Here is a 27,761-nt window from a genome sequence, read left to right as displayed (position 1 = left end):
AGGCAATTCTTGTTTTCTTCTTTCAAGGGCTCTGAAACAAAAAACACTGGTAAGACAGCAGACTGTATGTTGAGGTACAGTAATAACTAAGGTAGGAGTTCCCTTCTGTCTTCAGAATACAACATTGGAAGAAGGCATAGTAGTAAAGAAAATGCTTTAGAAATAAATCAGTTTTATTGGAAAGAAATTTTAAACACAAAAGTTTAGAAACAAAATATTTATTTCCTTTAAGAACCATACATATTCGAAAAGGTGATGCCATACCTCTCAATTTAAAGAAAAAATTCATTTAAGATTGCGGGTTTTAAATATCAGTGAAGATATTCTCCAAGCTGCCACCAGAGCCTGGCTTGATTGCTCTGAAGTAACAACACTTGAAAGCTCCTATTCTTTGAAACTAATTTAAACACACTGAATTCTTGAAAGATTAAAAACCACAGTCAGCTAATTACACTCTCTCTCATCTCTTATTCAGCAAATGAATCACTTTTCATTACCACTTAGCTGAAGTACATGAATTTCTGCCTAATTAGAAATGTTGTAGATGGAACATTAGCAAGAATGGAGCAGGTCAGGATATCTTTGCTGCTTCATTTTTAATTCCTAACAGCAGTCTGATAGGAAGGAATAGAGAAGTCATTAAATAATTTTAAATTATTTATAAAAATTACTTTGCCCAAATTATAATTATTTCTTCCCCAAACGGTCTCTAATGTCTAACATAATGAAAGAAAAAGCAGTTCAACATTGATTTTAATGAACATTTTAATGTTATGTATAACAGAACTATATTATGAATACAATGGAAACAAAGTTTTATCAATAAAAAAAATTTCAAAACAAAGTGGAGAGGTAATAATTTGATGCCTATATTATAGTATTTCTTTTAAAAAATATTCCCAGCTTAAGGGTGAAACAATTTTGCATTCCAAACTCTAGAATCATGATTTTCATGTGACCTTAATGCAGAATTACAGCAGGAAAACAATTTAATTAATTTCCTTTATTTGCCATTAAATCAATAAAATCTTTGACTGCTACAGGTCTCCTTTAATAATATATATATTTAACTCCTCTCTATTGGAACCATATTGCTAATGCCATATTATATACACTCAAAACCAAAACAATACTGTATAAAAATCTAAAAGCCAACATTGTTGAGTTCTAACATTTATATTTAAGGTCTTAATGGATTTTTACCCTTTTCAAAACTTTTTTGAAGACACCAAAAAAAAAAATATATATATTTTTCTTTTTGACTGTTCCTGACTATTACATGGTGGCTACAGGGATAAACACAGAAGGAAGCCTTGCCAAGTTATCACTGCAAAGTGTAAATAATGACTGCTAAGAACAAATAAAAATACTGGAGGATTTTTTTTTTTTCTTTTCTTTTAAAGGAAACCATAGAGCAGTCCTGAAAAAAATATTTTTCCGAGTTCTGCACAGGATAATTATAGCAGAAGAAATGGAAAAAGTCCCATAGCTATCACCAATTGCTTAAAGAGGTTTTGTTACAATAAAAATTTGGATAGTATAATAGCAGTATTGCTGGAACATCAGCAAAAGTATATACATTCCAGTTACCTTTGATTTAGCCATAATCACATATGTATGCCTTTTTTGGACAAAAATATATATTTTTATAAAAAACTGATCATCCAACTTTAATGATTTCATATATGGACTCAAGAGTGGTAGTAAAAGGAACAGACCCAATTGTGACAAGGCAATTTAGGGACAGAAAAATCAAGTTCTTCAGGAAAAGAAAAGTATAAAATTAGAGATTCAAACACATTTATTCAGCCCTATTCTAGTATTCCCACATATTATGATATTAAAATGAGCTCCTCAATTTATAAAGGCTTTCAGTGGTCTCACTGCCCCATTTGTGGTCTAGTCTCACTGGGAAAAATGATTCTGACTGCCTCATCTGAAGCGCCCTTGCCTGGCCATCTGAAATACTAGATACTTTGCTTTTATAAAACAACCTTTTTGGTTCTTAATGTAGGTTTATTTTAATTAATTGATGAAAGAAAGGGGAGTTGACTAGCATTTTCCATCCCAACATCACCTATCTGCACCACTAAAAATCCTTCATTCAATCTGCTCCTTTACAATCTCTTACTTGCTAAAGTTGGCGAAATTTGCAAAGGCATCTTGCTTGGGTTGCACAGTTCCAGAAGTCATGGCTAAGTTGGGCATGCCCATTCCCATTGTGCCTGTCAGGCCCATCCCAGCAGTTGACATCCCTATGTTCATGTTCATGCCCATCATGCTCTGGTTCATCATTGGACTATTTCCAAGAGGGGCCATTCCCATGGTGCCAGTCATCAAACTGGGCATGCTCATAGGCATGGGTCCCCCCATCAGAGGGTTAGTTTGGGGCCGGACAGGAAGCACGTTCGATGGAGAACTGAGGTTTACAGCTCCGAAACTTTGGGTCATCACATTCATAGGCTGTTGCATATCTAACAGCAGAAAAGAGACAAAAGAACTTTATCACACTGAATTCTTAGATTCACAGAGCAGAAAAATAATACAATCTTCCTGACCATCAATACTTGTAAGCTCCAATAAAATTACTTTGTAGTGATTTTTTTATAAGAGAAGTCAATTAACTTGTATTGTTTACTCTTGAGAAATATTCAGTGGCTGTTAGCTCTGATTTCCCCAAGATGTAGAAACAGTAAGAGTGGGCTGGCAGAAAATATCAGGCACTTTAAAACCATTCCTATAAAATCTATTACTGAATCCGACCTAACAAGTTGTCAAGAGCTACTGTGTATCAAAAACCTTAAAAAGTTTATATCCTTTGACTCGCTCTATTTTTAGAACGTTATAGTAAGGGAAAAAATCACAAGTAAAAAGATTTATACAAGACCATGGAGTTATTTATAACAGGAAAAAAGCTGGAAACAACTGAAATAACCAGCAAGAGAGGAAATGCACACTAATATGATGGATAACTATAAAGATCCAAAAATCACGCTTTCTTTCTTTTTCTTTTTTTTTTTTTTTTGCGGTACGCAGGCCTCTCACTGTTGCGGCCTCTCCCGTTGCGGAGCACAGGCTCCGGACGCGCAGGCTCAGCGGCCATGGCTCACGGGCCTAGCCGCTCCGCGGCATGTGGGATTTTCCTGGACCAGGGCACGAACGAACCCGCCCGCGTCCCCTGCATCGGCAGGCGGACTCTGCATCACTGTGCCACCAGGGAAGCCCCACGCTTTCTTTCTTTAAGAATATTCAACACAGAAAAAACAATAATGTTGAATATGAACTGCAAGAAACAAAATATAGACAGAATGATCTCAAGTATTAAAAATGTGGTTAGAAAAGATGTACTATGAAGAAACATGAATTAATGGTGATTATCCCTGGATTATGGAGTTCAGATGATTTTTGTTTCTTGACGTATCTGCCTATATTAAAAATTTTTTCTCAACAAATACTTTTGTTTTAGTGATCAGGCTCCCAAAACTCACCACCATACAATAAATGTTAACATGTCAAGAGCAGAATACTAAGCAATTCAATGTGCCAAGAGGGATACCAGGTATTATGTGAAAACACAGTTAAGTGTTAAATTCAGTGAATACACAGTTGCTTTCAGTACAGTTTTATTTCATGGCTTGAAGTAGTCCTGGCATAAGGGCAAAGGATTACAAATACACAAAGAAATGGGATGTCTTGCAGTAACTTACTCTGTTGTTGAATCATTGTATTGAGTGATGGCTGCTGGGGTTTGGAAGGCTGCATACCAGGTAGTAAGTTGTCTAGGCTGATGTTTACGCTGGGGTCAGACCAAGTAGAAGGCAGGGTTTTGCTGACTGACTTCTGGACCATATCTGTATTCTGATTATAGAGAGGATTAGGCTTCTGCAGCACTGTGCTAACATTTTGCAAAGGCTGGAAAATAGAAAAATGCTCTAAAAATTAAGCATCTGCTCTATAAAGATTACCAGACGGCAATTTAATCATAGTAACTCCAAATATATACTAGACTTTGTAATAAACTCTTGAAACCAATAAGAACAACAAATGTTCTACATTAAGGTCTTCAATATCCTGAATCACCAGCTTCCCATAATATTCCTCTGAAGTCCAAATCATGTTTGGGGTGGGGAAAAAACATATGTACACTAACAGTTATCCTCCCATCACCCCAAGTCTAGAAGCCACAATCCTGGGGCAACTATTAACTTCGGGTTAGTACAACTTTAAGGAAATATACAAGTGGAAATTTATTCGTACAAAATGGAATTCGGGGTATGATTTCTCAAGTTAAAAAAACAAAACCATCAAAACAGCAAATTATATTCCACATAACCTGACTGACATATCCCTGCTCCATGTATATTTCTATTGCCTAAAGCAAGCAACACTAGTGGAATTTGGTACAGTATGGACCAATACAGAAGAAAAGAGAAATTCAGGAAAAAGCAGCAGAGGTGCCTGGTAGTTACTACCAGAATAATTGTAACAAGGACAGAAAAAAGGGAAATAAATACAAATAGGAAGGATAATTTAAAATGGACCAATGCAAAGACTCACAACACAGTTGCAATTAAGATCGAAAATTAGTAGATTGGCTTTATGCTTAGACCATATGAAAGAAACAGTGAACTGTAGTTCAATTTAATGGTACTGGTATGGCTTTCATGTCCTTTTTCTTAATGTTAGGTCTAATATCTGTTATACAGATCAGTCACCTTTCTGCTTCTTTCTTCTCTTCCTTCATCCTAACACCCAAAATAGGAGATTCTACATATTAAAATGAATAATTAGCATCATAAACAAATATTGAGAATAGCCTGAGTCAAAAATAGCAAGTTCCTGATACAACTCAGACACATATATTCTGCACGTGTTTGAATTCTAAGCTAGTATTAGGTAATTTAGATTTAATTTTAAAAAATGAATTTAAAAGTTCCTGTTTAGTTATTTTCCTTTATGAAAATAAGAGTTGAAAGAAGAGCCTATATAAACATTATATGTAGAGCAGGTCCAGAATAGGGAAGAACATTCATTACTTTAGAGAATAATTTTCTATATTAGCAATATATCTCTATTCCTTCTTCTTCTCGTTCTTTTTTTGTTTGTTTTTTTTTTTGCGGTACGCTCACTGTTGTGGCCTCTCCCGTTGCGAAGCACAGGCTCCGGACGCGCAGGCTCAGCGGCCATGGCTCACGGGCCCAGCCACTCCGTGGCATGTGGGATCTTCCCGGACGGGGGCACGAACCCGTGTCTCCTACATCGGCAGGCGGACTCTCAACCGCTGCGCCACCAGGGAAGCCCCTCTTCTCTTGTTCTTAATGTCTTTAATTTTTTATTTTTAGGCCGTGCTGCACGGCACACGGGATCTTGGTTCCCGAACCAGGAATTGAACCCACATGCCCTGCAGTGGAAACGCAGAGTCTTAACCAATGGGCCACCAGGGAACTCTTCTATTCCTTAATCTTAAAAACAATTTTTTAAACTATTAAATTCCAATTTGTTTATTAGTTCAATAAATGTTCAACAAATGCCTCCTCTGTGCAAGGCATCACACTTGGCTTTGCATGGACAGCAAGATGAGTGAGAAGGCCTTGCCCTGGAGAACCCAAATGACTATTCCAGGGTAGGGACACAAGGTAAACGCAATGTACAAAAGTAATCTATGTGTCACTTGCTTATTTTTCTGTTTTATGTTAATCTGCCATTAGATAGTTAGAGCATCTCAAAGATTATGAATCACAATTTCCAAGGGAGGCAGACAACTTACCTGTGATCTTGACATGGGCAAACCCAGACCTACAGTATTAGTGCTCATCATAGAGAAATTCATACTCTGGGAAGATGTCATTGTTGTCTGCGATGAGCCCATAAGATCAAATAGGTCTGAAGAATTTGAGGCAGCTGGAGGTGGGCCTAAAGCTGGTTGTGAGCTACTGACAAGCTCTACAGCTGGCTGTGAGGCACTGCTGAAGAGCTCACCACTGGCACCAACAGGGCCTGACGGGGCTTGGTTGAAGGCACTCCAGTCACCAAAGTCTCCATTCCCACTTGCTGCTGTTACTGAGAAAGAAAAAAGGGTAAGAAAGTTTCTGAAATGCACAGAACACATATGACAGTCTTCCAAGTGAAACAAATTAGAGCTGATCTGTGTCCATCCAGATTAACATCTGCAGGTACCATCTCCATCTGGACATTATTCTTTCTCATGAATATTCCACCAGTGTTAACAAGGTGGCAAAGAAAAAAAACTTCCACATATAAAGTAAAATCCATCTCTTGGCACTGGCAGGTCTGAGGTGACACAAAGAAATTACAGAAACTAAAACTTTCCTTCAACCTAAGTTTGCATATCAAATAAGTTTCTAGCTAAACAAATATGAACTAGCCTGAGATCCCCAAAAAACAAGAAAAAAACCTCTAAACTGGTTAAACTCTTTGCTGGGAGATCCAGAATCTTCATGCAAGGAGTAACTCAGTAAAATCAGACAGTTCAGCTCATTTTGTTCAATCATTATTTGGAAAGGTTCAAAGAGAAATCAGACTATGATTTATACCATCTCATGTAAATAAAACCCCAAATTCATTAAAAAGAAAAACCCAAAAACTCAATAAAATTAAGACTAGGATTACTAAATTTCTGTAAGGAGTTCTCACCCATTTGGCCATGCTTCCACTGACAACACAAAGGCTACAGAGAGCCATGATATATAACCTTAGGACACTGTTTACTTCAAATGGGACTGTTCAATCTATTTAAGTAAAAAGCGGGGTATAGTCTTAAGAGGGGAACTCATGCTAATATTTAAAAAGAGAAACAAAACTATCACTATGCTTCAAAGTATAATTATAACAAGTTTAAGATTTAATGCATAGAAAAGATTTAATGCATTTAATAATATAAAAATTAATAGGTTAGGGCTTCCTTGGTGGCGCAATGGTTGGGAGTTTGCCTGCAGATGTGCGGGACGTGGGTTCGTGTCCCGGTCCGGGAAGATCCCACATGCCATGGAGCGGCTGGGCCCCTGAGCCATGGCCGCTGAGCCTGCGTGTCCGGAGCCTGTGCTCCGCAACGGGAGACGCCATGGCAGTGAGAGGCCCGTGTACCGCGAAAAAAAAGAAATTAATAGGTTAATTAATAGACTGAAATATTTAAGAGAACGGATTTTGTATTTTACTGGCTGTGTGATCTTACTTAACCTCTGTGCCTTTGTATTTTTATTTTATTTAAAGGAGAGCTTTTATTTATTTATGTGGCCCCACCGTGAGGCATGCGGGATCTTAGTTCCCCAACCAGGGATCGAACCCATGCCCCTGCAGTGGAAGCACGGAGTCTTACCCACTAGACTGCCAGAGAAGTCCCCCGTGCCATACTTTTTAAAAAATCTAAGTTGCGAAGACTGAATAACTTAATATATAGTAAGTGCCATTTGAGGTTTATTGTTACTTTGGATTAATTGTGAAAAGACAGAGGAGAGGCAAAGCATCACACTTTCTTTCTTTAGGTATGCCATATAAAAGTATAAGTCAAGCTTCTATAAATTCTGCATACATAATACTATTTGGAACACAATAAATATAAAGGCAAGTGATACTTGCAAAAAAATTTTTTTAAACTAGGCTATACTAAGTAAACAAATCTTGCTTTAAGAAAGGGACAAACAGATAAATATGAATTAATGGAAGTTGAAAAAAGCAAAGGTGAAGAAAGAGCTACATATAAACTGTCATCTGAAAGCGAACAGTATGTAGCTCAAGTTAATTTCTTTGCACTACATGTTCACTTACAACTAGGAAATACATTTTGTCTAGCCTAAAAGGTAACCACCCACTATGATATTGTGATATTGTGTCTCATTATGCTAAATATCAAGAGAACAATAACATTAAGTCTTTAAAATTATATGTTCTATTACCATTTTGTAATGTAAGCACCCTCAAAAGAGAAAATAATTCACTTAGAAACCCCAAGTTCTACCAACAATTTAATATAAGAACTGGGCTGATATTCATTACTTCCGGGTTTTGCTAAAATATGTCTTTGATCTAATTTACAAAAAAGACTGAATTAAGAGTTTTACAATTAGTTCTATGTATTAAACAATTTAAACTAATTTAAGGAAGACTGCTGGATAAAGGTAAACTTTATGTTGATTTTCTATCTGCTTGATCTAGAAAACAGAATAAGAATGGAAACTGGGGCAAAATGTGTTGCCCCATCTGAAAACTTTATCTGAGATGATTAATCATGGGAGGAAGAGATTTCTAGTGAGGCATATATTGTTCAGCAATCATTAATCATTGTTGCAACAGTTTCAGCCCCTTGCGTAATGGTGATCAGGTTATGTTAATCACGTAAGATGAAGAGATGTTATCACTTAGCAACATTAACATATTTGAATTATTTGCATAGTAGGCAACTTTATATACATAAAAACTTTGAGAATTACACAGCCAGTCTGTAAAATTAGGGCAATGTTCATTTTCCACTTTGATTTGCCTATAGCAAGGTATTAACCCTTACAAGGTATAATCACACTTCTAAAATGAAGCAGTTCATTACTCCACAATCCTGGTTTCTGGGAAATACTTGGAATTTACACAAGTGGTCCAAATAACCCAAATCACATTAAAACCTATGCGTCTTTCTTCCTAAATCCTCACTAACCTAAACTAGACAGTACTAAATATAAATTTTAATCCAATTAATGGGGATAGATGACTCTACTTGAAATGAATAATAAAACTAATTCAGTTAAATATTTCCTCCTTGCCTCACCTCATGTTTATGATTTTTATAGCTAAATTTTTTATATTATCTCTCAAACTTCAGACTGACCAAATTTTATGGAAAAAAACATTAGAACCAACCCCTTTACAACCTAAAAGACACTTAATGAACTCAGACCCTATTCTACACGTCTCTACAGACGTTACTCTATCCTTATAAAGAACCATGACAAGTAGCATTATTCCCAATTTTAGAAAGGTGGAGGCTCAGAGGCTTTCATAAAGTTAAATAGCTACCAAAGTATATGGCAGAGGTAGTAAGATAAAAATATTAATAATAAGGGGGAAAAATACAAGCCCTTCACCTCAGTCCATTATGTTTAAGCCTATATTCTGCTTGGATGTTGGCTTTTTTTTTTTTGCCATTTTAAAAAAATTGAGGGTGTTAACTGACACATAAAGTTATATTAGTTTCAGGTGGACAACATAATGATTTGATCTTTACAAATATTGTGAAATGATCACAACAAATCTAGAGTATTTTAAAATTTCTAATTTAACATGGAATGAGGAATTCTTTTTTGCCTGAGGTTCAACTGCTCACATTTAAGGATATGCCAAAATGAAGTTCAGTTATTTTTCATAAAAATTCTTTTAAGATATCTAAATTATAAAGAAATGAATTTTGGTAAGATGGTCTGCCCAACTCCAATGTCCCTGAATTTCATTCAAGAAAATCATATAAGCTAAACATAAACCATAATATTCTTGCTGCTAAAATGAGATTTATACTTATTCACACTCCCTACGCACCTACTCCCTGCCCCCCCCCCGCCCCAAAAAATAAAACAAGAGTCACTTATGAGTGAGGGCAATTTTATTTAGGTGTACCTGAGTAGTCTGCAACCAGATTAATTCGTCTGGCACATTTAGGATACTGGCCCAATAAAGTACCTTTGTGAATAAATTCTTTGGGAATTGGGAATTATAAATACTACTACAAGTAGAAAATGGCCAAAAGCAGCAGATGGGGGTGGGGTGGTGAAGGGTTGTTTTGTTTTGGTTAACATTTCCACTGCCCCTAGATTTCTGGCCAATCAAATCATATCGTACCTTGGGAAGGGAAATTGCTTGATGCAGCGGCTGAGCCAAAGTCAGCAAAGCCTCCAAATAAATCAGCTGATCCTCCTAGAAATTAAGTATGAGGAAAAAAAACTGTCAGAACCACAGCACAACTGATAGCACTTTTAGGAAGCCATTTTAGCACTGCACTCAAAAAATACCCAATACTAGAGCCCCAAGACCCATCATAAACAGCTAGTTAGTTGATCCAGCTTTTCATGTCACCATGTTCCCTTTAAGCTACCACAGGACAGACTCTCTTACAGTATCCCTCAGTTCTATAACTAGTAATATTAATAGATACTACAACTGTGGTTACAGTTACTCCTTACTCACATTTCACGAACATAATGTAGGCATGTAGTTTATCTGGCCAATTACGCTCTTTATAAGAATCTTCGGTGGATGCTAAAACCTGGGTAAAATGTTGCTGGGTAATCCAATCATCACTCCACAGATTAATTACAAATAAAAAGAGATTAAGCTACTTTTACAGTGCAGAAATCAGATAGATACCACCTTAAACAAGTGCTCAAACTTAATGTCACTAATAATCGGACAAAATAGCATTCATGGGTCTTCTAATATAAAGGGACTAAAAAAGAAATCATCATCCAAATTCTTCCCAAAAATATTTAACCTGACTCCAGTCATGAAGAATGAATTAGACAAATACAAATTGAGGGACATTCTGCAAAACAGCTGTCAAGACTCTTCAGAAAATGTCATCATAAAAGAAAAAGACTAGGACCACTCCAGATTAAAGAAGCCTAAAGAAACATGGCAAGTAAATGAAATGGGTGATCCTTGACTGGACTCTGGATATTTAAGTAAGTGCTATACTGAAATGATGTAATTGAGACACCAGGGAAATGTGAATATGGTCTATTATACAACAGTACTGTTTCACTGTTAAATTCCCCAAATATGATAATTATATTATGATTGTGAAGGAGAATGTCCTTGTTGTAAGGAGATATATACGCTGAAGTATTTTAGGGGCAAAATGTCATGATGTTTGCAATTCTCTCAAACTGTGCACAATAAATAAACAAAACCAAAAAAGAACTAGAGAGAGACAAAGAAAATGTGACAAATTTTCTGCAGTTTGACTTTTTTTTAAATAAAAGGGGAAAAAACCCCCAAAAAAACCCTTGAAGTTGATCTGCATAGTAATCAGTTTTAATAGCTATAGGAAGAAAAATGAATGCAATGATTTAGGTGGACTATTTTTTCCTACTGTTTAGTTGCAAATATTTGCAAAACACTTCCATTTTTAATCCTTGAAAAAAAAACCAGTAGCTTTTTGCTACTTCCAGACTGGTGTTTTTAAAGGGGTGAGATTCAAATCATAAGGCTGCAGATCAATCTGCATGCATAACATCACATTCTCATACAAATTTTCATTTGTAAACACTAAATAGGTACGAATATTTACTTTTATCTATAATTTGAACAGTAACATTGTTAAATTTTATATTCCACTTCTCCTCAATTCAGTTATCAATGAAACAGCAATAGTCAAAGGATCTAAAACCTTAAATAGTTGTCCTTATTTTTGTCCTTAAAGATTTCACCTCTTAAGAGTCACAACCTTAGAAATTTAGAGCGGCAGTTCAATTATAGTGCTTTTACTGTTATGTGAACATTATATAGGTTACATCACAGCTGCTTAGCCTGCAGTGCTTAGAAACTAGCCAGGTGGGACTGGAACATCTGGGCTGCACTCAAATACCACCAGGGACAGCTTCCAACATCTGGTGCCATTTCTGAATTGTCTTATCGCTGCAAGACATTCTGTCCCATCTGCTACACTCAACTGGGTTAATTAAACTAGAACCATCTCCCCTTCTTAATAAATAGCCAGCAGTAATAAAAGGAACAAATCAGTTCCTGACACAGGTGAACTTGGTATTTCTTTTTAAGGCACATTTACTGTAGTCAGCTATCAGCAGGCGTAACAAATTCCTTATTCCTTCACCTCATTACAGATGCACATATTCACATGTATACTCACTCACCGTGAACTAACTTCCACCAAGGCCAAGGTTCTCTACTCCTAGCAACAACTACAGCTCATATGTCTGCTTTTGCTTTATCCAAAGGAAAATATCACAGTGATTTTTCTCTTCTTTAAAGGTACATATGTCATAATAAATGTGACAATAGGTACAAAAGATCAATGAGCTATATTTTTAAACTATATAAACAAGCACATATATTAATAAAATCTAGCAGGGAAATCAATGGTGTGAACACTTGCTGCTTAATATTCATAAGTATGTCTTCTGTAATATTCCTTCCTGTTAAAAATATTGATCAAAGTATACTGTTAGGTAACAGAATGATAGTTCATCTTTTATTATAACATTAAGGGATTTGAAAATAGGGGATTATTTTCATTTTCTTCATCCAAGCAGTGAATAAACATCAATATGTTGAATAAACATCAATATGTAATTTATTATGCCAAATGAGTTTGGAATTTTCAAACCTTATCCAGTCTGGGCTACAAAGAAAATTCATGCTGTGGAGTATAGCACTGAATACTGTGAATCACATCTTCAAACTGGGTGACATATTTTATTTTTGTCCTATCCTGAATTTAACATTTCAAATAATTATTTTGTTATTCTATTGCTCTACATTCTAACATCTAAGCTAAAATTATACTATGTTCATAACTTGTCTATAGCAAATATTATTCTTTCCATCCACACTACAGGGAGTTTAATTTCAAACATGACTAATTTAAGAACACTGGAGGTAAAAGAGTGGAAACACACCTAAGAATTTAACAAACAGAAGCCACCTTTCCTTGAAAAGGATTTAACTTTTCTCTATCTTCTGAAGTGCCACAGATTATACTTCTACTGTGTTTTACATAATGTGATCCTCAACTTTGGAAACTATCTCAGAAATTAAAAATCTCTGATTTCAATTAGGAAAAGTTTCTCCCTCCTAGGAGGGACTATCCAAACCTATATGCATGATGTTATTCATACCAATGCCTTAAATTTAACAGACATTTTCTATACTTAAGCATTTTTCCCAGATAACTTCTATCTAAGGGAATTTAAATAAGAGTCTACCAAAAATTGCTGCATGTGGAAGACTGCTAAATTTCACAATAAGAGCTACCCTTCAAGATTCCCACATGAGAGGTGTCATTATAAATGAACCATTTCCATCTGCCTTTTCAGGGAAGCAAGGAGGTTATTTACAATCACCAGCTGGGAACATGTATTTTCCAAAGCAACATTGTGAACAGGAAAAGTATAGTTGAACTAGACAGTGCTTTAACTATAAATGGAAATATTCTTTAACGAAGAATTTAATCTAGATTACGTTATGAAAACTTTTGCACAAGGAGTTCTAATAAATACAAAATTAATAGAAATGACAAAAAATTGTAAATATATGATGAAGAACTAATATAAATAAGTTTTTAAAAAATCGATAAGGATAAACAACCCCAATTTAAAAAAAAAGGACAAAGGACATGAATAGACAAGTTACAACTAGCAATATAAAACCATGAAAAGTTTCAAAGTCAGTCATCAAACACATGCAAAATAGAATGAAATATTATTTTCTCCTTACCAAAATGGAAGAATTTGAAAGATGCTACTTCACTACTTTATAACAGAGAGAAGTTTGGAAACAAATCAAAACCTAATGTCCAAAAAATAACAGGCTGACTGGTCAAGTAAATTACAGCATATTTACACAATGTTAAGATTATAAAGCAATTAAAAGGTCTGTAAAATACCAACTATAATAAGGAAATGGTCATGAGATTTTAGATGAAAAAGTTTACAAAAAAATATAATAACAATAAAATCTTTATCTAGAAGCCTGAAAAAGATTTGCAACATAATATATGCTTAATTTACAATGCTTGGTGTCAGTTTATTTATCTCTTGTAAAAATAAAATACAGTATGTGTGTGAGTTGTGAAAAATAAATAAATAAATGCTTAAATAAATATATTGACTGATTATATAGAAAATGTTTAAAGAGAGACTATTCACCAAAATTATTAATAGTTAACTTTATGCACCTAAGTTACGGTGAATTACTTTTTTTCCATAACATTTCTAAAATGAGCACACACTACTTTTATATTAGTGAAAACAGAATATGGTAAAACATTTTATTCTTAGTAAACTTAGGTTAAACTAGAGACAACGCCCATGAAAATTCTAATATGTAAGTTGGGTTGTAATAACCAGTAACTTGGCTATAACAAGGTGGTTCACATCCATGTAAATATCCTCAACTAACTTTAGTGATAACGGAGTACAAGGCAACAGGTTCAAATGTAAATGTAATGAACATTTTGGATTTTATACACGTTAATCTTAAAAGATATTTTTTAACAACCAAAAATTCAAAAGATATTGCAAGCCTTGTAAAGTCTTTATATTTTCTCTTCAACCTCATTCATTGTACTAGAAACAACTTATGTAGTAGTATGTTAATCAAGACCTAAATTCCTTAATTACAAAAGGGACAAAAGAAGGCAACGAAAACTCTGAAGACGAGATATACTAAAAATGAAATGGAATGGTTCTTGGCATTATATTTGTAACTGGCTTATTTTCTAAATACATTATTATTCATTTAAAAAATGTTTACTTAGAAACATACTATGTATAAATGTCACCAAAATATCATTTGAGTACAGATTTTAAAAGAACATCACCAGAGTGGGACATTTATCATCAGAGTCTCAAGAAAATCTTGATGAATGGGTTTCACATGTGTACTTTTAAACTTGGTTGATATTCCACAATGATTTTACCACATATACTTTTGAAGATGCTAACAAAAAGGATGAAATAACACATAAAAAAAGAAAATCTGAGCATTTTCTCCAAGGAGACATTTATCTGGTGAATGGTACAGAAGCTGTACCTGCTTAGGTTTACAGTTCATGTCCATATTACTTGCATGACAGCAGTATTATAAATATAGGCACATATGGGAAATGACACCCAAATGGCATACCAAACAGCAATGCTAATATGGTAGAGTCTTAGACTTTCTTACATGTAGGTGCTAAAGATTTAACATCCAATTTTTTTTCCACTGCTGAATTCAATTTAAAATATATTACTACTAAAATATTTAAATAGAAATTCATAGTAATGAAATTCATCTTACTGATTGGAGGGGGTTCTACACAAAGTGGTTAAACTGTTTCAAATAGGAGTGAACTTTAAAAAATAATTATGGGGACTTCCCTGGTGGCGCAGTGGTTAAGAATTCTGCCAATGCAGGGGACACGGGTTCGAGCCCTGGTCCAGAAGGATCCCACATGCCGCGGAGCAACTAAGCCCATGTGCCACAACTACTGAGCCTGCGCTCTAGAGCCCACGAGCCACAACTACTGAGCCCTGTGCCACAACTACTAAAGCCCACACGTCCAGAGTCCGTGTGCCCCACAACAAGAGAAGCCACCTTAACGAGAACACAACGAGAAGCCCGCACACCTCAACAAAGAGCAGCCCCCGCTCGCGGCAACAAGAGAAAGCCCGCGCGCAGCAACGAAGACCCAACGCAGCCAAAAAAAAAAAAAAATTAATTAATTAAAAAAAAAGAGTGACCGTAATAATAAACAGTGAACAATTTTTAAAAAATTATGATGTCAACCCATTTTCGGTTGGTTTTTAGAAATTATTAAGATAAAAACATTAAGGCAAGAAATATTCCAAATTTCATTCAGACTTTGTCTCAATTACTGTATTAATATTAATTGCTACTTCTATTTAATTAGCCAATCTACTGCTTGCACTGGAGAAGAAAAACCACTCAAAGGTTTCTTGCCAAGCAAAGGAAGCATGCTGGTATTTAATAATTCTCTCTGTTCAAAGCAATCTGGCTAACACCAAGGAAAAAAGTTAGATTCACTCATCTGACCTTCCTAGTTAATTCTTCTCTGATTGCTCCATTAAAAATTTTCACAGATGCATGAAAAGGGCTCTTTAATATTTCATACCAGGAAATCCAAAATAGTTGATATTCTGTGACACTAAGTCTGTATTATATGACTACATGCTAACTACCAGTTAATACTACTATGAAAATCTTCAATGTACAAAAAGACAGCACATAAATTGTTAAACAACTAATGTAGTTGTTTGCAAACTTGGGCATGACAGTTCAATAGAGTTTAAGGAATAATTTTACGAAGTTACATTTACAGAAAAAAGGGAGTGGGAACTGAAGAATCTCAGAAATTGGATTGAACCAGACACCCTAGTAAGTTCACACCTAGTCTAAGAATTAATTTTATGATAGCAGACAAGGACAGGGAGAAAATAATAGGAGACTTTAAATTAATCATATGTACTAAGCTATCAGTGAGAAGTAATTTTCATCATAAACACTAATGTAAATTTTTAAAACAATTCAGTTTTGAAAAATTATTACACACAACTAGAAACAACAGATTTACTTTGACATTATTTCTATGCCAACCTCGCCAGTTACATTTTAATGTGAAATGAACTTTAAACATAAGTTTTATTTCTTAAGCTGTTTTGACTTGCAGTACAGTTTATTACGACTCCATAATCATCAAATGCAACCTAAAATAATCAATTTTCTTGAAAACAATTTATAGGGAATTACTCAAAAAAATCTAGCACATACTGGACATCAAACTGAAGAAAGCATTAATCTTCTCTGTGAGAAAATCTTGGTAAATGGACTATTCTTTTGCTGCAGCCCTCTTTAAAATATGTCACACTTTCACAGAATGCCCCTTTCCTCCAAAGCACTCTGTATGTTTGTAACTAGGTAACTATTTGTGACTCTTTGGTTAATGATTACTTCCTCCACTTGACCTTACTGTGAGGGCAAGAACTGTTTTACTAAGCATTATACTGCAAGCACCCAGGCCAGTGTCTGGTTCGATAAATGTTTAGTGAATAAATGAATGAAAAGTTTAAATGAACTGTAGGCGTGGGTAGTTTGACAGCCAGAATTAAGATTTATGGAAAGACAGTGAAATGGGCAGAGCAGTCCATTTTGCTTATAGAAAAAGCAAAGGGACCCCAAATACTCAGTGCCGAAGAAATTGAGAGACATTACTGAATTACCAGTCAAATATTTAAGTGCTCACCTTCCTTATTTAAGGCAATTAAACACTTCCTCCCAAATAATGCTCAAAGTGAATTAATTTCACATTAAAAATAAATCTAATGCAAAAAAAATTTTTTTTAATTTTCATTCCATCTTTTATGTGCCATTAAAAAAAATTACTCTGAAACCAAGAATACTATTGATAAAAAGAAAAAACCAATATGGAAGCTTACCTGTTGATTGGCTGGTGCCATCAAACAGATCAACAAGGTCACCAGATGACTTGCTGCTAGGCACTGAAGTCTGAAAACACACACAGAACTAAATAAGCTTAGAAAACATATTTCTACTATTTTTTAAAAAAAATCTGCTCTACTCATCTTTAATTCCCAACTGAGACACAAATACCTGTAATTATCTTAATAAAGGTAGATTTCCTTTTCTGATAAAAGAGAAGTGACCTTGAATCCTTATGGAGAGATAGTATTTTTAAATGCCTACCATTGTAAAAGTCCCTAACATCCACACTCCTCTTTTCCCTAACTCACTTCTTTTGGGAGATCAGACAAGATTAGGCATGTCCACTACTCCTGGGTTACTTTCTCATTTCTTACTGCATTTCACTCTGAAAAAACATACCTTCCAGATCCCACTCAAATCTTAACACAGAATCACTTGAGAAGCATTAAAGAAATATATACGCCCAGCTCCATCACAACATACTGAATCATAATTGCCCAGGTTGGGATCTTCGTCTGTACAGTCTTAGAAAGCTCCTTTAAGTAATTCCAATGTATAAGAAGGTCTGAGATCTACTGGACTGAAGGCCAACATCCTATCTAGCTCCTATCTAGTTCAGGTCAGTACAATTCTATGTTGGTCTGATATACCTTGACATCTGTTTTATATTTAGTTCCCAAACTAAACTGTGGGGCTGGAGTTGTAATATGATTTTTCTCCTATACATAGTTCTAAGCACCCTAATGCATAGGTCCTCAATGTTCAATACATACATGTTAAATTAGAACAGAAGTGCTAGGCAATAGGAAAACACTGTAAATTCCTAGGCATGTTAATTTGAGCTTTGAAGATTAAAACACTATATACTGTGGTTCAAAAAGGCCTTGAGGTTGAAAGAGATCTGAAGCAGCTGAGTAACTTGCTGAGAACTTCAGAGTTCTATGCATTTTTTTGGTAATAAAAACAAAGTCAAAAAGCTTACACTATAAAGTATTTATGGCAGTGACATACATTCAGGCTGTACTACATATTGATACTTAAAATCCTAAGGTATAAAAGTCTCAGTTTACTGTTAAAAAAAATTATACAGGTTGGATGATTTTCCCCATGCAACCATAAATGAACTCTTCATATAACAGCCATCATGTATTATTTGGGTTTTAATTATGACTATCTACCAGATCTTAGACCGTCATCAGTAAGCAACTGTATCCACAGTAGGGGAAAACTAAGACCACAAGAAAATAACACATCCATTTCCCCCTTTTAACTACAACTAAAGTTGACTTGTAATTTTGAGGTTTTCCTCAAAACTAAAAAGAACACAATATGGGTGAAATTATACACCAGAAGATATGTGGGAAAACTTGACACAGTTCTTGACACTAAGTAGGACTAGCTTTATTTTTAGAGTCCCCTGCAATTTGCAAGATACATTAGAAAAATATTTTCCCTAGCTTTCAGCTACATTTGATGCAAAGATACAAGCTGGGTGAATACTAGTGGGGGGAGAGTAACAAAACAACTATTGAGGCTTTCAGGGCAAACCTCCCTCTTAGGCAGATTTCTGTCCAAAAGACTAGCTTGCAGCCAGGTATCTATCAGGTGGATTTCATTTCTGTGCGGAATAAAAAGTGAAGACAGTTACAAGAATTAGTGCTGCTACTGATCAATACTGACCACAGGGCAAATAAACCTTCTTTTCAGAGGAAAGATCTCTGTATTAAATAAGACCAGTTCCGCTATATAACTACTTGTCATATATACAAGTGGTCATTTCTTACAATTTCCAAACACTACCATGTTTTCCTTAGTGAATCTCACACTTGGTACCAGTGGTGGTGTCTAGAAGGAAACAGATGCACTACATTCTGATTCACAACCTTTCCCAAGTGAACCAAGAGTGTTATTACTATTTTCATAGAAAGTACATAGATAATCATTCAGCAATTGGACAGGTTTCTTCCTCCAAAGAGATTTCTTATTATTAATGACTAATACATGCCAGATGATCTATAATTAATATGATTACCTAGAAATGCCTGAGACTACTAATGCAGTAATTCTAAAAGTAACTTATAAGAATAAAACTGTGTATAATGTGTAAACTCGTGCCATTCCCACCTTAACTGAAGACTGAGGTGTATGAGCTGAAGCATTCTGATCTGGACTTGCTTTGTCCCCTGTGTAATGTGCTGCTGCTCCAAGATCAATGGTTTTGGAAGGATTTGCTGTGCGCTTGTGTCTTGTGGTGGTGGTCTCTGTGGCCTGTGTGATATGGATATGTTTTGTCGTCACAGTCTCCTCTTCATCTTTGAATTCACCTTTGGGAGATCTGCCTCTTCTTGCTTTCTTTTCCTCATCACTGTCACTAAAAGATATTAAAAAAGAAGGAAAATAATAAGACTAGGGATTACTTTAAAATGGAGCCCTCAGTGATTTGAGCTAAAGAATTTCAAATGCAGTAACTCCAAAATTCCACACTTTGACTATTTGACAGGGATCAAGAGAATGTTATCTAAGCTATCTGAATAATCATATGTATGCACTGGGGAGCGGAAGTGGGAACCCATCAAATTCCCCAGTTAAGTCTAAAATACTGCTACAAAAAAGTATTTACATAAATGTGTACAAATAAAAAAGCCTGAAATAATTCAAGTGCTTATTTATTATAGATTTAAAGCTTAATTAAAAAATAAAATAGCAGGGTTATTCTCATATCAGAATCAATTGATTAGAGTCTAGGAGCTCAAATAGCTGCATTTGATAACCATTTTCTTGAAATGGACTGTGCAACAACTACAGTTCCATTTATATAACATGATCCTGTCACTGACTCTCATATACTAATGCAAATATATAATAAAATACTATAATTTCAATGGATATCTTTTAAATATTATCCTATCTGCATTCAAATGATTAAACTCTCATCTGTAAATGCAGAAAAATGAGGTAATGCACTTTACAAGAACTGTGCTCTATTTTACTATATAGAATCACGAGATCAAACTTTCACAAAACTAAGAAAACTGCTTTACAGAAAATTTAAATATATTTAAAATATTTTAAAAGAATTCCTTTTCAGGCACATTCAAAGATTTTTTCCTCTTCTTAACATGCGAAAGGAAAAAAATACAGAACGAGTAAAAGAACTGTGTTTTTCATATGCCCCAAATTAAGTATGTCAGTACTAGTGTGCTCTCCAGTAATGACGCATTGGGTTTTTTTTTCTGGTGCAAGTAGGACAGAGAGAGAAATTGCCTGAAATACGTTCCATTACCTATTATTTCTTAATTTCAGAGTAGGTGGTTTAAATTATAAATATTCTGAAGTAAAATACTTAAAATTCTCCTTAAAACTATGACTATTATTACTGATGCAATTTAACTCGGACTAATCTAAAGCAATTTCTACTTAAATATAAATCAATTTGGAACCTGTATAAATCAAGAATCAAGAAGAATGGCTTCCCACACTGAGCAAAGGGGTTAAATGTATTTTTATCTATAAACATTTTAGGGAATCTACAAGTTCTGATCAAGTGTTCAAAACCCCTTGTCACTTACTAATTTCTCAGCAACAAATGACCTAAAAATTACCACCATCAGTCCTATATCTAAGACTAAAACTTCTTACCTTTCTGATGTCCAATTTGATTATAGTGCAAGATAATTTCTTTACAAGGTGAGAATATAAACCTGACTAGCACACAATGAAATGAAAGCTTCATATATGATCAGTGTTCAAGAATTCCTGAATCTAATAATAAGCTAATAAGTCTAAAATTCTGATAACATGCCAGATAGGTCCCATGCAACTTTGTCTAAAAATCTATTCTTCTCTCACAAATACTCCAAGATGTTAAGTCCCTGGTTTGCTCTTTAGTTACTAAAACAAATAACATACACTACATTTTCACTCTTTTAAACCTGAATATATAAAAGATTTAGGAACTCTAGCAGATCCTGTCTTAGAGGCAAATGTAGAAAAGAAAAAATCAAGGAAGAAACAGAAAAAAAAAAAAAGAATAGGAAGACAAAGCAAGTAAAGAAAAATTGTGGGTGGAGGGCAAAGAAGAGAAAACAAAACAAGAAGGTACACAGTTAGATTTCTAACCAGCCTACCTACCTGATTCCCATACTTCTTCAGGAAATAGCAACAGAATTTGTGGCCACTATGTTTTCTAAGTCAAACCAAAAGTGTGAACACAAAGGCCACAAGAACATTAAAGAGGGAAAAACAGCACAGAGTATTTGAGGTAGGCAGCGTTTTCCATAGTTTAGTTATTTATTATTACCATATGCATATACCTTCAGTATAGAAGAGCTAGAAATATAGTTGTAAAATATATTCAAAGTATTAAAAATAAATTCTGGTTCTTCAAAGGTCATATTCCAGAAACAGACAGGAATTCCACAGATTTAATAAATATGGAAATGTAATGAGAAGACACTAAAATATTTTAGAATCTGAATAGTTTCAAAATTATTTTTATTTCTTTTTAATGACCCCTAAATCTGAACTGTTAAGATTTTTTTATAAGAGAAAAAGAGATGGTACTTAGTTACAAGAACTCACTTGAAGTTTTGGTTGCATCTCTGCATTACTTTAGGCAAGTTCCACACAGCCTGATTGGGCTTCAGTTCTTACTCCCCAAAAATAATGGTAAAATCCTTGCTCTAGACTATCTAATAGAGATACAGTGAGGCACAAATGACAAAGATCTTATAAAACTTGCTTTGCAAATTAAGTGCTACATATATTGCCCTTATAACTGGCAGAAAAACTAGTTAATAGCTATATTGGTAGGTAAGAAAAAGTGAATGCTAAAAGGTTCCTAGTACTGTTCTATGTAAAACTAAATACAAATACCCCACCATTAGAAAATGTAATCTATGAAAATATAGGTCATACTCGAAAACATTTTAGTCCAAATATCCATCTGGATTTTTTTTTTTCTGGTATAAACTGACACAGAATCTTAATGAAATGTCACAGGAAGAATTTTCAAACCCCTAACTTTTGTTTAAATCTAATAAAATAATAAACTTCATTATCCCTCAGCAATACCTTAGATCCCTGGATCATCAGATGCCCAATTGCAAAATAAGCTATCAAAGTTCTTCCTGGGAAAAAAAATTCCAATAAATGGCCTGAACAAAAACATACAGGAAATGTGATCAATTTTAGAAATAAATGGACACAGACAAGGAAAGTGTGTCAATACTAAATGCAAATGTCTGACATAGCATCTTATAAACAGCTGCACTGTATATATGTGTGTGTAAATACACACACACACACTATATATATGTATAAATCAGCAGCAAATATACTAAAAATGGAACAATACAGTGAAAATTCACGTGACCTGGGAATTCCCTGGCGGTCCAGTGGTTAGGACTTGGCACTTTCACTGCCATGGTCTCGGTTCAATCCCTCGTCAGGGAACTAGATTAGCCTGCCCCCATGCAAGGCTGACATGCAAATTCATGAATTTTTCCATGTTTTTGCACAAGGCATTTTTAGGGAAGTGAAACTACTCTGTATGGTTCTGTAATGGTGGATACTATGCATTTGTCAACTATACAACACAGTAAACCCTAATGCAAACTGAAGAGTTTAGTTAATAATATTGGTTATCAATTGTTAATAAATGTACCACACTAATGCAAGATGTTAATAACTGGAGAAACCGTGTGTGTGTGCATGCATTCTTGCACTCGGAGAGGTGGGGTTATGCAGCAACTCCCTGTAGTTTATGCACAATTTTTCTGTGAAGCTAAAATTGCTCTAAAAAATAAATTAAAGAAACAAACAAATAAAGCTGAATTTCAGATAATGCCAACACCCAAGACCCAGCTGTGTCAATTTAGTACCCTTTCCAAGAGACCCAGGAGACAAAGTGTTAATAATACCTGCATCTTTCTGGAGAGTCTTCTCTATCTTTCCTCCGGAACTTGCTGATGGTGTCGTCAATTGTGCTTCCAATTTTATCACTCAGTTCACCTAATTTATCACTGAATGGAAAAGCACTCTTGCTTTTATCCCAGTCCTCATCCCATTTTGATTTAGGCTCAGGATCATATCGTTCACCTATATAAAGCATTAAAAAAAGAAGCAACTCTAAGGACATTAAATTCAAAAGGTGTCTATAGTCCTTATTTCTGAAACTTTTCCTCATAATAAAATAGTTTTCAAAGGAAAACAGAAAGCTCCCACAGTGCTGAATCAACACAATTGCAGCAAGGCACAGCATGTAGTGCCAGTCATTAAGTGGCAGGAATGCAGATTCAAAAGCTTTTGTTTATGAAAACTAACACAACCTTAATGCACAGCACAGCATATCAGGAAGTTCTTAAGGGCTGCTGAAAGTAGAGGAAAACACAAAAACCAACACGAGCTATATAAGCAAAAGAGAAATGGAAATCTTTTGTTTTCACAAAAGTCACTTAATGCATTATATTTCATTCCCATTTCTTAATGGTTTTTCAATTATTAGAAAAGCACTGGACAGCAACAATCTCTTACAAAACACAAACTACAGGAAACACTACTCTGAATGCTACATATCCCAATATACTGTAAAGACTCATAACTGTCATTCTTTACCATCAAACTAGAAAAATAAATGTAATTCATGGCATGGGAAAGCATCCTTCAATTATTTTAAAAAGAAAAGAATATTCTAACTACCAAAAACTATACAGACTAGAATCATGAAATATGCTCAAGCAGTTCAGAACAGTGATGATCTATTCAAAAACCAAGTCCAAACATTATGCTGGGACTGGCAAAACCTAGGGAGCCTGTGTGTGAATTTGATAATGGAGATAGTAGATCACTGGCAGTGAAAAAAAGCCCCAAAATGTCAAGATTTGTTTTAGTCCTTGAATTTGAGGGCCTAAAGAAGAGATAGGAATTACAGGCGCTAAATGGACCCTTTTCCATTTCCATTTTCATGTCCAAACTCAACTTAAGAGGCAAGAGTACAAGGTGCAGAAAAATCATGCGTGGTTAAAAAGAAGACCGAAAATTAAGGCAGGGTGCAGAGAAAAAGGAAAGACCAATGAGAAACAGCAAAATAATCAAAAGGTGGATAACTGAGCTTTTGTTTAAACTTTGATTAACAAGTTCTGATGGCATACATACCCTTTGGAGATCGAACAAAACCATTTTGCTGAATTACTCAGTAAAACTGCAAAGCCAAAATTTTCTGTGAGAGTTTGAGGATTTAAAAATACGTCTACTAAATCTGAAAGTGACCACCAACTTAAAGAGAACATGAAAAAAATGTTTCCTAGACAAAATTTAAGCCAGGATGGTATTATAAAAATGAATGGCTCTCCAACAATATATATGTACACTTCAATAACAATGTGATGAACTAGACTTTGAAAAGAAACAAATTTACAGGATAAATGAAAGCAGGTGAAAACTAAATTAGCACGGTGGACATCATACTAAATGAGTGCCAGAGATACTGGATATTGGCAAAACATTACCTAATGTCAAAATAAAAAGCATGTAAAATAGCTAAAGTTGATTAAGTCTCTGAATAATATATATAACATTAAAAATAATTTATAAAAGAAGGCGATGGGGGCTTCCCTGGTGGCGCAGTGGTTGGGAGTCCGCCTGCCGATGCAGGGGACGCGGGTTCGTGCCCCGGTCTGGGAGGATCCCACATGCCGCGGAGCGGCTGGGCCCATGAGCCATGGCCGCTGAGCCTGCGCGTCCGGAGCCTGTCCTCCGCAACGGGAGAGGCCACAGCAGTGAGAGGCCCGCGTAACGCATAAAAAAAAAAAAAAAAAAAAAGAAGGCGATGCACAGGACATTCAACTCTATCTCTAATGCAGATGATGTAATTAGTTCACTCTAAGCCTAAAAACTTACTCAATTGTCTAAATTTATCTAATTATATATTGTGCTGATTAAAAAAAGGACTACTAGCAAGCAGAATGAGGAAAGGAGTCACGAACAGCTCTTTCTACTCAAAAACACATTAAACTGCTAAAGCTACTTTGAAAAATCTAAAGAATAAAATATTTACTTGGGTAAATAATTGAAAGACTTCTTACTCCCCTAAACAAATAAAAACTCCAAAACATATTTATGTGATTTATTTAAGAGAAACGTTTTTGCCCAATTCAAGAACTGACTTAAATGAGATATGGGACATTAAAAAAAGGAATTTTTCTGCTGTTAGAAACATTAACCAATTAAGTGCAGTATTTTTAATTTGAGGGCAAGAAAGCAGAGGAGCAAAGGAGCGAAGACATTTTATAGATACTCGCAAGGTAAGAAATAGAAGATTTTTACACAGTTACAATGAAGGAGCTACGAGATCTCAGTATAATTCAAATATAAACAAACTTAGATGTGGTTGGGGGGCAGTTAGAGATCCCCAATATGCAGCTGCTAAGTATACGTGGCACTGGCCTGTCTGTGTATATACAAAATGACAAGGGACTGTCAGTGTTCAGAGAAGACAGAACGAGTCCAAAGGAACATGAAAGAGAGTTCTTATTTTCTGTATCTGTTTCAAGCACCTGCCTAGTGATCTATTTTAGGAAAACCATATTATTACATTAAAAATAAACATGAGAGGTGAATGTTCTAGCTGTTCTTAAATATGTTAGAAACAATACAGTGATAGGCCTAGATGAAAAACTGATGGTATTGTCAGTTACCTTTTTCTACATCAAATTAATGCAGTGCTTAATTAAGGGAACATACTCAGGATGGACTAAACTGTAGCTCTATTTTTGGCCAAAAATAGAACTAAACTGGTTTTGAATTAGGAGGATGAATCTCTTCATCAAACTTTTTTTTTAATGCTCTACATGGTAAGTTACAGAAATCCTTTTTTTTCTTAGAATGGGAACCTCAAGAGGAAAGGGCATATATCTATTTTATTCTCTGTATGTCAACTCAAAGTTTCGTCATTCAATAATGCTTAATGGTTAAAATCATATTCTTGAAACACAAAAGTAAAAAATAGAAAGATTCCCAAGATCCACAGGAGCCAAAATGAGTATTACATATATCTCAGTATTGTATGTATTCAAAATAGCATTTTTGTCTTCTGTATTTCAATGATTCTTAAAATACACCCAAGAAGCTAAACTGATGCTTAGGTGCCAGTCTGTCTTTGATACTCACTGTATCTGAATCCTCCAACACTGTCTGAGGAAACCCCAACATATTTGTCTTTGTTCTTCTTTGCTTTCTTTCGCTCTTCACGAAGCCTGTCATCATCCTGGGCAAATTCAACCAATTCTTTCACCTTCTGGCGAATATTTATACCTTGATCCTTGCCATGCTCATCTGTGACGATGGTAAGGGAGAAACAAAACCTTAAGAATTCAGTTAATATGTATCAAACTCTTTAACACACACAAAAAAGACATGAAAATTTCAACACAAGAAACCAACTTCAATAATTTAAAGTGAATAAAAAGAGGCAAATTGTGTTATTGAATTTTGTCATTTCCTCATCAAATCCTAAGTCTTGAGATGCAATTTTGGCTTATAAGAGAGTGCAAAGATGAACTAAAAAGGACCACAGATAACGGTTCTATGCAAAATCAATTAAAGATCCACTAAAAATGATTACTAACAATAACCATACAAAATGGACTAATATCCAAAAATGTTATTTTCTTTTTCTATGGTATTTTAACAAAACAAAACAAAACGTACATTTTAATGACTGAAAAGCACCCAAACGCCTTCGTCTCCCCAATACAAGTTTGGAAACACTAATTACCAGGATTTAGTGTAGCTGAAAAACTGAATTTTTAAAATGCTTTCAACTGGGGTATGCTACACAATGAAATGTGGTTCATTCTGTATCCTCTTTCACATTCAAAACACACTCTGGCCTTGCTGCCTTTGCACAGTAAATATTATTTGGTGGGAGGAAAAAAAACCCCCAGCTTCAAACAGATGTGTGTGTTTTGGAGCTCTAACCTTTTCTTCCCATATGATTAAAGCTATTCCTTTATGGACACCACAGGGGACCAGTCTCCAGTGCATATTTTAATATAAACCCGAACACTCATGTTGTGTTGGTTCTGTTGTTATTAGCCAGTATTTTCTGCAAGTTCTTGTCTTCACTAATTAATACTCTAGGGCCCCACGTCTTGGATTCTGCACTCGTCACACAACCAGCAACAGTCACATTCTAATTAGAGCGGAGAAGCTTCTAAGCTGGTTCAGGTGACTGACAACTCCAGCTACTGTTTTAATTTGCTTATAGGTTTTTCCATTGCTCACCTACAAAGTGGTAATTTTCCAGGGATCGCAAATCATAAATGTGTTCTCTGGCACTTGTAACAACACGCTCTGATCCATTCCTTATGAGGTAAGCTAGGAGCAGCAATGACTGTAAAAATACAAAGCACCAAATGAGATTTAATGAAATAAATTCTGGTAGAGCTCTGGTAAATGGCTAAAAAAAAAAATTCTAACATTAGCAAATAAATAATCTTTGTGTGCGTATGTGTATGTGGGTTCTTTACCTTACATTAGACTTTAAAAGTACATTTAAAAACTCTTATTATCAATTTAAA

The 27,761-nt window shown here is 34.9% G+C and overlaps 1 protein-coding gene and 1 pseudogene across 6 annotated transcripts in view; one reads left to right on the top strand and one right to left on the bottom strand.

Annotated features, from left to right (window-relative positions):
- Positions 1–202: 202 nt before the first annotated feature.
- Positions 203–27,761, bottom strand: part of CLINT1 (clathrin interactor 1) — a 65,348-nt gene continuing 37,789 nt past the window's right edge. For 2 of the 6 annotated variants that reach the window (XM_032626302.1, XM_032626300.1), the window contains exons 4-12: positions 27,466–27,574; positions 26,350–26,514; positions 23,103–23,280; positions 19,306–19,552; positions 17,175–17,244; positions 9,841–9,915; positions 5,768–6,060; positions 3,708–3,912; positions 748–2,474 (exon numbers count right to left, since the gene is read on the bottom strand). In XM_032626302.1, coding sequence (XP_032482193.1) covers positions 2,128–2,474; positions 3,708–3,912; positions 5,768–6,060; positions 9,841–9,915; positions 17,175–17,244; positions 19,306–19,552; positions 23,103–23,280; positions 26,350–26,514; positions 27,466–27,574 — 1,689 coding nt within the window. In that variant the 3' untranslated portion in view covers positions 748–2,127. Of the gene's footprint in view, positions 2,475–3,707; positions 3,913–5,767; positions 6,061–9,840; positions 9,916–17,174; positions 17,245–19,305; positions 19,553–23,102; positions 23,281–26,349; positions 26,515–27,465; positions 27,575–27,761 lie in introns of all 6 variants that reach the window. The other 4 variants (XM_032626299.1, XM_032626296.1, XM_032626297.1 and 1 more) reach the window with 4 other exon arrangements.
- On the top strand, positions 22,496–22,696 carry LOC116752404 (annotated as a pseudogene).

The sequence above is a fragment of the Phocoena sinus genome, chromosome 3, assembly GCF_008692025.1.
Source record: "Phocoena sinus isolate mPhoSin1 chromosome 3, mPhoSin1.pri, whole genome shotgun sequence".
Taxonomy (NCBI): Eukaryota; Metazoa; Chordata; class Mammalia; order Artiodactyla; family Phocoenidae; genus Phocoena; species Phocoena sinus.
The sequence above is the reverse complement of the archived record's forward strand: the minus strand, read 5'-3'. Positions and strand labels throughout refer to the sequence as shown.